This window comes from Oculina patagonica, chromosome 3, assembly GCF_052425735.1.
Source record: "Oculina patagonica isolate OP01 chromosome 3, crgOcupat, whole genome shotgun sequence".
Classification (NCBI taxonomy): Eukaryota; Metazoa; Cnidaria; class Anthozoa; order Scleractinia; family Oculinidae; genus Oculina; species Oculina patagonica.
The window spans coordinates 8,725,669-8,737,876 of NC_135760.1; the positions used below are offsets into that span (position 1 = coordinate 8,725,669).

A 12,208-nucleotide genomic window follows, 5' to 3' on the forward strand; every position below is an offset into this window, starting at 1 on the left:
GTTAGCATTTTTGCTAATTTATTTTCTTTTTCCTTGTAGTAAATTGAAATCAGATTCAATTGCAAACAAGTTCAAATAAACTCAAGGAAAGTACAATAATTGGTTTCCACAATCAGCGCGAGAAACACGCGTGTCCTCTCGCGCCGCGCTCGTACCGCTTATATTACCACGCGAGTTCTCGCGTCTCTTTGTTTTGTTCGTTTGAATAGAATTGTGGGAAATCCATTCAAGATGGCGGACAAAACAAGGTCAGATAGGATTTTATATTCAAGATTCTTTCTGTACTTGACGTGGCTTCTTTCCAATTGGTAAGTTTTTTAGATGCACAAAAGGCAGTTTAAATGAGTTAACAGAAATTTTCAGAATGTGTATTTGCTACATATTTTCGATTTCAAAACTTTCCGGGATTCAGCTTGCAGACTGAGTCCCGGGCCGGGAGTCGGAAATATGAGATCTGCAAGCGATCAATAAAATCCATGATTGCTTGAAATCGACAGAATCAGTGGTGGAAAACTACCTAATATAACCAAAAATGTTCCTCAAAATATGCAAAATTGATAGAATCATAGAATTTTGCATGCCCATTGCCCAAGAGTGTCGATTCACGAAATCGTGCCCTTCATAGTGGGGTTAAAAAAAAATGGACTGTCCCAATAAAGCAGATAAAGACGAGCTTCTCCTTACGGTCACCTCTCTAATACGGATACCTACTTATTACCTACAATTTCCTATGTCACAACAAAATTCTCATATATTTTCTTTTAAAAAGAAAAACCTCTATAATGCGGACCCTTTACACTAGGGGAAGGGGGTACATTACAAAACAGTAACAACTAGAAGCTCCATTTAGGATCCCAAGGGAAGCAATACTGCTCTTAAGTTGGCTTGAAAGGGTATTCAGCCACATGTGTGTCAACCTGATTTTTCTATCGAAAAGTGGTGACTGCTATGACGTCATAATCACCATGTTTTCCTAATAATTATAGTCTCGCATAGATATTCTTGAGTTGTCTGTATCTGTTGCACTAGTTTTCAATCTTTTATAATATTGGAACCATTATTGGGGAAAACTCTTTCAAGCCTGGTTGAGAGTCACTCCTTACAATCCATAAGATTGTAACCATAACCTTATAAACTTAATTTTATGTAGTAGATAAAATATGAGCGGGAGATCTGTATGGGCGTTTACAATGGCGAGCCGATAGGCGAGCCATTGTAAACGGCCATACAGATCGGACGCGAATATTTTATTCTACTTGTGAAACGAAAACAATAAATTGAATGCAAAGTATTGTTATGTGAATCAGTACAGATCTGTATCAAAAGTTAATGAATACTAATTAGCTGAGCAGGAGTTTGTATCAAAAGTTAATTCTATTGTTTGATTTGTATTGGGGTTTACAGTTGTGTACATGTGATCTGAATACTGTGCTGGGATTGGTTTGCACGCGCATGAATATTTAATGAATTTTACAAGTCATATATATTGTTTATTTCAGTTGTTATGTAGGGCCTCAAGAAATTCCACTTCCTGATACATTCATTAATCCCTCATTTCAAGTTGCGCATTATTTATGGTGAGTCAGAAGTGATCTTTACTTTGTCTGTGGTAATATCCTTCATTTATTTATCAATCATGTAATTTAGCATCCTCGGAGACCCAGGAGCAGTTAGTGGGGCAAATCGAAGGAATAAATTTCTGCCCGGTTATTCCTTCGTTTCGCCCCACTATCTGCCCCTGGGTCTCTGAGGATGGTAATTTAGATGTATGTTGACCAATACTTAATCATCATGAATTTAAGGAAATTATGAACTGGTTCTCCCCTCTCTTTAAAATTAATGATTTTTTTTGTATAAAATTATATCGGGTCTGACCATTTCTCTTTAAATGAAGTACCAGAAGTGAAAGCTCTCATACATGTATTTTTTTAGGGAAGGAAAAACAACCCAAATAATAAAAGAACTTGACAAGGTACACAAGCCCTCATACATTTTGGCAACACCACAACACACGTTATACATATCAAGGTAAGAGAACATTGAAATAAAATAAGCATATTCAATTTGACTCAATGACTTATCTCTTTATGCTCCTAATTATAATAGTTATTATAATTTCAATTTCCTGTTCTTGAATTTAAGTATAATTATATATTTCTGCAATACCACTGTGTTGGCAATCCACACTTTCCCTGGTTTTGTTAATTCCTGAACAGCTTTTGTTTGTGAAACCCCTAATATCTCCTGTGCATGCTTTCCTTGCCCCTCAAAAATCCACTGTTGCTCCCTGCAGTTCGCAGAAAATCAAATTTGTTCCATTCAAAAATGGGGCCCTTTATTTCCCCTTCTTCTTAAATAAATAAGCGCTGCCAGTTCAACCACCATGAATTTGGTTTAATCATCTTAAAGCATTTAAACATCCACATTGATTTAAACATCTTACAAAAATAAACAAAAACTAGACATGTGAAATTTTCATATGAGTAAAGTATGTTTGGGAGATTTCACAACCTTTCTGGGTGACTGGGAGATTTAGTCCATATCCAGCAGATAGCCATTGAGAGTATCTGGGAGATTTGGCACTACCATCTAAAAGAACCTTACTTGAATGTATAACTCTGAGTTATATAGGCTGGACTAACATCTCTGAATTTCATTTCTTTCTTTTTTCATGCAATGGTGATTCAATGACAGCTTTTTACTCGACCAGGTAGGCAAATTGTTTTGATCATGTATTTAATCTTCCCTTGGACTGGAAGAGTTATGATCATGATCACTTTTAAATTTAACTCACAAGCCAGGTGATGCTGTACCCTTTGCACACATTGCAGGCCTACATGATGACTGTCGTGGAGTTGCTGTGATAAACTGGAAACGAGTTAGAAGGCTAGGTTACCTAAAAAACTTGTGACTTTAGAAAATGTGTTGAGCGTACTTTTTGGACATTTCGTAGTTAAATATGGACTTTTTGTAGTAAACTTTGGACCTTTATAGTTAAATTTGGAAATTCCAGAAAATGTCCATACTCCCCCCACAGAAGTGGGGAGGACCAACAAATTTTAAGAAATTTTTTGAAGTTAAATTGGAATTTTCCCGAGGGATGGGGGGTTCTTATAAAAAATCCCTTCCTTGGAGGAGGTATGGATATTTTATGGAACTACACATTTGTATGTTTTAATATTCTGCAGGTTTTGTATGTGGCTGACACCAGACAAAAAGGAAGTCCAGCTGTTACATTTACTCAGGGTCACGGGCTTGATGGGCCATGGGGGATGGTTGCTGGTAAGAAACTGGACTGACTGTCTTAATTTGTAAATTATATGCAAAATGTACTTACTGTTTAATAACAGTATAACGGTTACAATCATTCGACTATATATGCCTAAGTTTTTATGACACCATGTCTTCGCGGCCGTGTAAGAAAAGATAATCCTTCATCGACTTTTAGGGCCACTTAAAAATTTATTGTCTCTCCTTTTCTTTTTAAGCCCCAGAGATGGAATTTTCCATTTTCAGAATGAAAACCAAGGCCATGGAAGTTTGAAAATTTGTGCCGTGGGAAGTCTATGACGTATTTGGTATATCTGGTTCTTCAATGACCGTCCGTCCACAAAATCCAGTTTTCATTCTCCTAAATGTTCGGCCCAGGCCTCTTGTAGGTTGAGTTTGGGTTGTGTTCTCCTAATGGTGAACACAATGATTATTATTACAAAGCTCTTTTCATGGCCTTCCTATAAACAGATGTTAGCCAATTTATTTATTATTAATAATAGGTAATAAAGATCATCAGGTTCATAAATTGTACATGATTTATCATGGTTCTATTTCAGATGACAAGTACCTGTATGTAGCGAGTTTTACAACAGATCAGATACACAAGTATGACTTAAATACAAAAAGGTAAAAATTGAATATAATTTATGTCATTTACAAAGCTACAGCTGTACTAGCCTGAATCTGCAATTAGGGCACTTTAAATGACAGGTCTATGGCATAGGAAAACTGGATGTTTATTCTGCCTTATTCCACTGAAAATAATTTAACAAAGTCTGAGTCAAAGGGAGGTACTAAACCATGTTTAATTGGCTAGGTAATCAATAGTTTATTAATTAGCACTCTAAATTAGCCATTTATTATGAACACAAATCTTGTATGTCTCTCTCATGGGGGTTGGAAATGATAATTCAATGAGTTAATGTCAGAGAAGAAAATTTTCTCAAGTTTGCCCTTGGCTTCACCAGCAACCTTTAGCTTTGTTATGTGCCCGGGATTCTATGAATTCAAGCTCTTTTAAGTTCTTTCCATGTATAATTTATCATGGCTGACTGTTCACATGGTAAGCCAGTTGACACTAAGTTCCTAAAAAATGTGTTGTGTGTTGTATCTGTTGTAGTTTTGTAGGTGCGTTTGGTAATGAGAGTTATCTTGATTGTCCAGAGGGCATGGCTGTTGGTCCTAACAACACACTTTATGTAGCAAGCTTTCTGAATGATAAAGTTGTAAAATTCTCAATCCCTGATGGAGAGTATCTTGGAGTGGTGAGTAGTGACTAACAATTGATGTGTGCAGAATGAACGGTCAATTTAAGGGGCTAATCAAGTAAAAAGTTTAGAAAATACAAGTAGGTGCAGTAGGCATGTACTAAAACTAGAAATAACAAAATGAAACAACCGAAACAACTGAAACATAGTGTACCTTTCACTCCCGTTAGCCTGAGTAGCACTCCGGTTAGCCTATTTACGTTTAGCCCTCAAAAATTGAAATATGTTTTGCTTGTTTCAGTGATTTTGTTTCGTTTCGGCGGTTTCGTTTCCGTCGTTTCGGTGGTTTCGTTTCGTTCACTCATGTTTCGGGTTTTAGTACATGGCGGTGCAGTATCCCATTTGTGTGAAAGGGCCACCATTTTCTGTTGAAGGTATATGAAAGGATTACCTTTCTGTCAAAATTGGTTCACCAAAAAAAAAAATAAAGAAAAGAATAGAAAGAAAAAAAGAAAAAAAGGTTAGGACCTTGAGACAGAGCTTCCCCATAAAATGTATTTAAGTAGACCCCTCCCCCCGCGACCTTTAATAATTAAGATTACTTTGGTATACAATTATATTTCTTCCTCTTGTGATTAATTCTTGATATTTTGCAGGTTGCTGATAAAAGCCATGGCCTAAAGGGGTATGGATATTTTTCTGTATTAATTCATTTTATCAAACAGTGTTTACCTGTACTACAGTTTAGACTAAACACTGACAAGAGAGTTGAAAATAATTTGGTGCACAGAGGCCAGAGTATTTTTGACGAAATTGAAAACTCGGTTTTCTCAATTGAAACTTACATTATGGAGCGAACGCCAACGGTAGCGTTTGGGTAACGCTAGGTACATTGTAAGTTAATTTTAGCATTGTCAGTAGTTTAAGTAGTGTAAGCAGTAAAATAGTGATTGTATAGTGATTGTAAAAATATATGCAGTGATTGTAAGAACGAATAAAAAGTTGATTAAGACGGAATCCACTAGGAAGTCGAGTAATATTTATAAAAGTTGGACAAAAATCAAGTACCAGAATAATTTAAATCCTATTGCGTTATTTCCTACCCTTAATAAAAGGTAAAGATGTAAGTAATTATTCGTGATAACACCAACAACAATTTCTTATCAGAGTCTGAGAAAATGAATTTCAAAGTTCACAAGGTATAGGCAAAATCTCACGTGTAGCCATTTTGTAAATTCGTCTTAAGGGATTCAGTAGAATTCAGCGGAACTTCGAAGTTTGTTTTCGATGTTTGGTGTTGTTAGAAAAGATTTCTTTTAGTAAGATATTTGAAGCAGTAACACAAACGTTTGCAATAAGGTGTAAATGATTCTGGTACAACAATTTCTTATCAGAGTCTGAGAAAATGATATTCAAAGTTCACAAGCTATGGGCAAAAGCTCACATCTTTTAAGCGATTCATGGGAATTCAGTGGAACTTCGAAGTTTGTTTTCGATGTTTGGTGTTGTTAGAAAAGATTTCTTTCCATAAGATATTTTAAGCAGTAACACAAACGCTTGCAATAAGGTGTAAATAGTTTTGGTACATAATTTTGTCCAATAACTACTCGAAGTCCTGGCGGATTTCCTCTTAAAAAAAAAAGGTAGCGTTTGTGTATGGCTTTGACCAACTGGTACTGTTTGATTTTCAGGCCTGAAGACGTTGCCTTTCTAGAAGATGGTACCCTCCTTATCTGCAGCCATTACACAGATGTCGTGTTGAAATTTAACTCTTCTTCTGGTCAGTAAGAAAACGTTATCTACAGCACCTGTTACATTAAGGTTTTTTGTTCCATTATAGAGAAACAGTGATAGGTTTTACCAAGAGGATGTACTGGTCTATAACCCCAGGGGCCACTCCGGCTTGTAAATGACGGGGATGATCGAATGGAGGCAAAATTCAGGACCCAAAAAAATCCCTAAGTCTTCCGACATTACCCAAAAAAATCCCTGAATCAAAAATAACCCCTAAAAAAATCCCTTGTCAAATTACCCCTAAATTGCCAGGAGGTGCAATAAAATAACACAAAGAACGCTCGTTTTGTTTATTCATCATACCATAAATACGCCAAGGCTGCGCCAAGGCACATTAGTTCGTTTATAATAACCCAAAAAAATCCCCTATCTGAATCAAGATACCCAAAAAAATACTAGCCAAATTTTCCAACCCAAAAAAATCCTTTGATCATCCCCGTCATTAACAAGCCGGAGTACCCCCCCCCCCCCCCCTTGGGTCTATAACATGTGGTTAGGTTGGCAAAAACGTCTAACGCCCGTGCGCGAAAATAGCGAGGAAAGTGCGCTCGCCGCTCGTTTCTCGCACTGTCCTCGCTATTTTCGCGTTTGTTCCCACAGATTTTAAAGCAAAAGACAGACTGCTCGCAGTCTAGCATTGCAAAGCAATAGGCAGCTTTAACTAGTGGGTGGGGAGGGAGAGACAGGGGAGTCTGTACTTTCTGCTTCCCAACCCCTCCATATTGGTTCCAACCTCTCTGTGCTATTTGTATTGCAAAGTATTACAAAAATAATGTTGCAAAATTTTTCCCAATTTCTCCAGTTCCCGCCACTTAGGGCATCCCGCTTCTCGCCCTCTCTTATTCCACCCCCCTCCCGTATCCCTTTACCCCTTCTGCCCCGTGTTTCCTAGCTAGCCCCCCCCCTCCCCCCTGTACAATTCTTATTCATCCTCTGCAAAACATCAATAGTCCATTTTACAGTTGCCTGCCAAGTGACATGGGCTTTGAATGGTAGTGAGGCTGGAGGTGACCTTGCATTGATACAAACCTTTCTGCTTTATTATGTAAATGCAAACTAGTTAACATCAGAACAACATGATTAACACAACAAAAGCAGTGAGGTCTGTATCAAAACAAGGTCACCTTCAGCCTCACTTCCATTCAAAGGCCAGGTCACTGAGCAGACAACTGTAAAATGGCCAATTGAAAGAGAACTGCCCAGTGTTTATCTTCATCTACATCTGCATTTAAAATGTCGGTAAAAAGTCCATACGGATATCACACCAACGTCTAAAAAGTAAAAATACAATATGTACATATATAATAACTGAAAAATTCTAAATTAATTCTAAAAATCTAAAAATTCTAAAATTATATGGGTAAACCACTAAATTAATGAAAATGCTTGCGCAGTCCAGACTGGAAAGACGGAAGAGAGTCGGACTCAACAATCGCCGCAGGGAGTGCATTCCACTCTCTTATGGTCCTCGGAAAATACGAGTGAAAATACGCGTTTTTCGTCGCTCTATATTGCGTATATTTGAAATTATGGCTGCCGCAAGTTCTGTATTCATTATGTCTACTAAAAACGATATGTTTATGGATTCAGAGCAAAGGTTATTATACGTATTTTAGAGAACGTGAACATGAATACAAATGTTAAGTTCCAATGGCGACTTAAAGCTTATATATTTTTTAAATGCCTAGCTAGGATATTGATTATAAACAGGTCAGGTTTTGTGGGTTACTAAATTAGTCACGTTATACATTTCACTGTAGGTGAACAGCTTGGCGTCTTTGCTAGAGTGGAAAAACCAGTTGGTTTGACTGTTGGTTCAGATGGGTGAGTGTTGCACTGAGTTTCTACTCACCTCTCCTCTCGTCGATCGCCTCGCCTCGCCTCGCCTCTCCTTGCTAACACTCCCTTCACTTTTCCTTCCCTGCTTTGCTCTGTCCCACCTGGAGAGGTTTGACCAGTCGGTCCTATTTTTTAACTTATTTTTATTTTCTCATTTACAGAAACGTTTATGTCACAAGCTACGTCTCAAATAGCATTCTTCGATTTGATGGACGAACAGGTACAACCATGTAACAAAATGTAAACTACAAGAAATCTCTGTAGGTCTTACGGTAAAACCGCGTTAGTGACGCGTCACCGTGAAAGCGTCGCAGAAATACGCTTATTGTAGTAGGTACTGTACTAACAATGGCGGGGCGCTCTTGGACTGCTCTTTTTAGGTATATCGTTATTACGTGACTTACAAACGAGCTCTGTAGTTCTGCCCACTATTAAAGGAAGACCAAAATACGCTAAGCTGTGCAGTCTTAGCTTATATTTAGTATGATTTATTCATCTTTTAACATATTTATTCTGCATACGTTAGTTATTCATATTCTATTATTTCTAGTAATTTATGTGTCTTGTCTGTTTTTTTGAACGTGTCAGTGACCAACACGATAGCATATGCTTCTTTGGTCACTGAGCACATTTTATTTTGGTTTTGTATGTACTGTATATTTTCCTTATTTTAATTATTGCATTTTCTGTTAATAGTGTTAATATTGTTAAATTTTTGTAAATAGTGTGAAATAATAAAAATCTAAAAATCTGAAATCCATGTAGTTCTGAGGAGTTATCACGGCGTAATTGTTTCGCATAGTGTTAAGACGCTCAACAAGTTTCAGAACAAAGAAAAATCTTTGATATTACCGTGACTTTTTTTATTTATTCACATATCTATTAATGCTCACAACAATTCAATACAAACAAAGGACAGAAATGTTTTTAAGGGTAAATAAATAAATAAAATAAAAAGAAACGATGCGTTACAAAACTCTACACTGCTTAGCAATAAAAAATAAGTGAACCATTTCGCGGCGGAAACCTCTCTAAGGCCCCGTCCACACTGACCCGGGAAAATTTGAAAACGCCGCGTAAAATGTTTTCCGTCCACATTAACCCGGGTAAATTTGAAAACGATACGCTTCATTAGTAAGTAAAAGTAAAAGTAAAGTCTTTATTTAACGAGGGTAGCACTAAAATAACATAAAAATACTAACAAACCAGTGGCCCTCTAAAATTATTTACAATAAAATATAAAAAATACACTATTTCACGCTCCAAGTCCAAACGCTCATTGGTGAGCGTTTTTGAAAAGCTCCGTTTTCGGTGACCGAAAACGCCGTTTCAGTGTGGATGGTTGGCCTAACCGGAGAAAAAAAGATGCGTTTTCAAATTTACCCGGGTCAGTGTGGACGGGGGACTAAGAGGGACATACGGCGCTGGTTCCAGCGTCACACAAACGTAACATTCTGTGAATACGTCTTTTTACTGTGAATGTGTTCGTGCTTTTTTCAGGTAATTTCATCGACGTTTATGCAGCGGGTGGTGGCCTTGAAGGACCTTCTAGCGTGAGGTAAGTTAAAATGACCACGCTATGATTTTATAGACAAATTTGATCAACAGCGTTCTCTGTTTGGCAGATTTTAATTATTAAAATCGACGATTTTAAGTTCCTTCTTGCTCTGAGAAGTTAGTCCTTTGTCGATACGAGCGGTGGGACTCTGTTTAAACGCAGCTTTAGATTCAGGAACGGACAGCTCATTCGGTCTTATATTTCGACACCTTCTTTGAAGTAAGACAGTTTCCTCTGCTTTGTATACAGCTATTTCGAGAAACGTTGTCGGAAAAAAGCACAAAACTGCACAAGCCAATCCCTAAAGGTAGTATGGGTAGACGTATTGAGCTACTGCACGTGTTGAATACTAATGAGATATAACAACAAAATAAGCGCATTTAGAAACAAGGTACGTTTAGACCCTCTGAAGTTCAGAAGAATTTATTCTCACTCAAAGACATGCCACAGTAAATGTAAAGCTACAGATATAGGCCTGCTGAGAAGAAAAACAAATTCTCCACGTGCAAAAATACAAACTTGTAAATTTCCTCTAGGCCAATATGCAAAACTCCAGTGAATACCCAGACCACATTTCGGTCTTGTCTCGTGCACTTTGAAGTTTTTTTTCCGACAACGTTTCTCGAAATAGCTGTAGAGCCAGACAGTGGTGTCAACTAACAAACAGTTATGCTGCAGAAGTAGCTAGAAGGTTAACCCTCACCTTTATCAACCATTGTTTTTGTTTTGCACAGTTTTGCTGATCTTCGAACACTGTACGCAGCCAGTTACGATAGTGACCGAGTTGTGTTGTACAACAGTACGTCAGGGCTCACCTACACTCTCCCAGGAAAACGAAACGAACATCCTGGGGATGGTATGTATAGAGACCACTGATAGTCCATCTCGCTCGTTTGCTCACGCACTAGAATAACACTGGGTGAAATGCGAACTACTCATAGTCTGTGTAACTAAGGCATCATGTGCGCTTTGTTCACTTTTGTAGGAAAAGCGAGGCTGTTGTGCAGCCCAAGAGGGGAGGGGGGGGGGGAGGGAATTGGTACTCGGAATTTCAAGTGACGGGGATGATCGAAGAATTGTTTGGGCTTGAAATTTTCGATTCGGGGATTTTTGGGGTAGGAAAATTTGGCAAGTATTTTTTTTTTTCATTTAGGCAGGGATGTTTTTGGGTGTTATAAACAATCTGAAGATTCGTGTTAGTGCCTTGGCTGCGTAGTTTTGCAAATAAAGCACCAACTAAAGTGTTTTGTTGTTGATTTTTGAAGAGTCAATTTTTGATCTAGTAGGGATTTTTTGGGGTTATGTTGGAAGCCCTGAGGATTTTTTCGGGTCTTGAGTTTTGCGCCCATTCGATCATCCCCGTCACTTGAAATTCCAAGTACCCTCAACCCCCCCCCCCCCCCCCTTGCAGTATGGCCTAGATGTAACGGTTCGCAACCAAGAGTTGTGTATAAAGGGATGGATCGACAGAAATATTTCGAGTGTGAGAGATTTTTTTCTGTGTTGGGCTTTTTCTATCCCATAAACAGTGGGGTACAAAGTGCTTGAAGGCATTTAAGCCTGGTTTTCACTAGCGACGCAAGAACAAGCGTAAGAACAAGCGCGATCACGCAAAAAGGACAAATTTTGACCCTTGTGCTTGTGCTTGCCGCAAGCACAAATGCAATGCGCTTGTGCTTTTGCTTGAGTCGAAGCCTTTTTCACGGGGAAATAAGAGCCGTTATCCTTGCGCTTGTGCTTGCGTTTGTGCTTGCGTCGCTAGTGAAAACCAGGCTTTAAGGATTTTTTGGGCGTATGAAGTTTCAGAGGGATGGTATTTCATTGGTCTGGTGCATCGATATTTACAGTTTTCGGTTATAATCCCTGTAACTGTATTTGTGACTTTTGTGACTGGAAGTTTATAGATTTTTTTTAACAATAATTATGGAGTATTTACAGCAAGGCGCCCAAAAGTGTGACCACTTTTACTTTATTCACATTCTTTTCGTGCAGATTTATTCCAATCAGAAGTCAACTGCAAGCTATCCACGGCTTTTGATTGGATTAAATCTGCACGAAAGAATGTGAATAAATTAAAAGTGGTCACACTTTTGGGCGCCTTGCTGTAACTCTAAATTCCTACTTTTAGTTTCTTTTTTTTTTTTTTTTTTGCGTTTCAGGTTCTTTCAGGAATTTAACACTAGATAGATAACAATGGAATAACAGACAACCATATCAATTTTCTGAGATGTCAGATAATTTTTAGTATGGGAACATTTTTAAAATGCACATTTGCGAGGGATGCACATATTTTTGAAACATACATCAACTTAGTGGATTGGGAAATGTTGTAGAGAATACGATGTAAATACAAAATAAAGGCAAATCTTTATGCAAGTTGTCGTTTTATTAGGTCATTGCTTTGTCTCTGCTGAAATTTCAGACTAGCGTCCAGAACATTTTCCACTGTTTAACAGGCAGCGGCCAGAATTTGATATACAGTCGAACCTCGTATTACGACAGCCGCCTTTAAAAAAAATTTGGTCGTATTCACAGG

General features: G+C 37.9%; 1 protein-coding gene across 1 annotated transcript; it reads left to right on the forward strand.

The window, feature by feature from the left end:
- Positions 1 to 72: 72 nt before the first annotated feature.
- On the forward strand, positions 73 to 12,048 carry LOC144646445 (uncharacterized). Its single transcript, XM_078506037.1, has 14 exons — positions 73 to 308; positions 1,500 to 1,577; positions 1,933 to 2,028; positions 2,695 to 2,710; positions 3,189 to 3,282; positions 3,831 to 3,900; positions 4,394 to 4,538; positions 5,138 to 5,166; positions 6,173 to 6,261; positions 8,036 to 8,099; positions 8,276 to 8,334; positions 9,615 to 9,672; positions 10,407 to 10,528; positions 11,832 to 12,048. Exons 1-14 carry the CDS (start codon positions 232 to 234, stop codon positions 11,861 to 11,863), a joined length of 1,029 nt encoding a protein of 342 aa, XP_078362163.1. The 5' UTR covers positions 73 to 231; the 3' UTR covers positions 11,864 to 12,048.
- Positions 12,049 to 12,208: the final 160 nt, after the last annotated feature.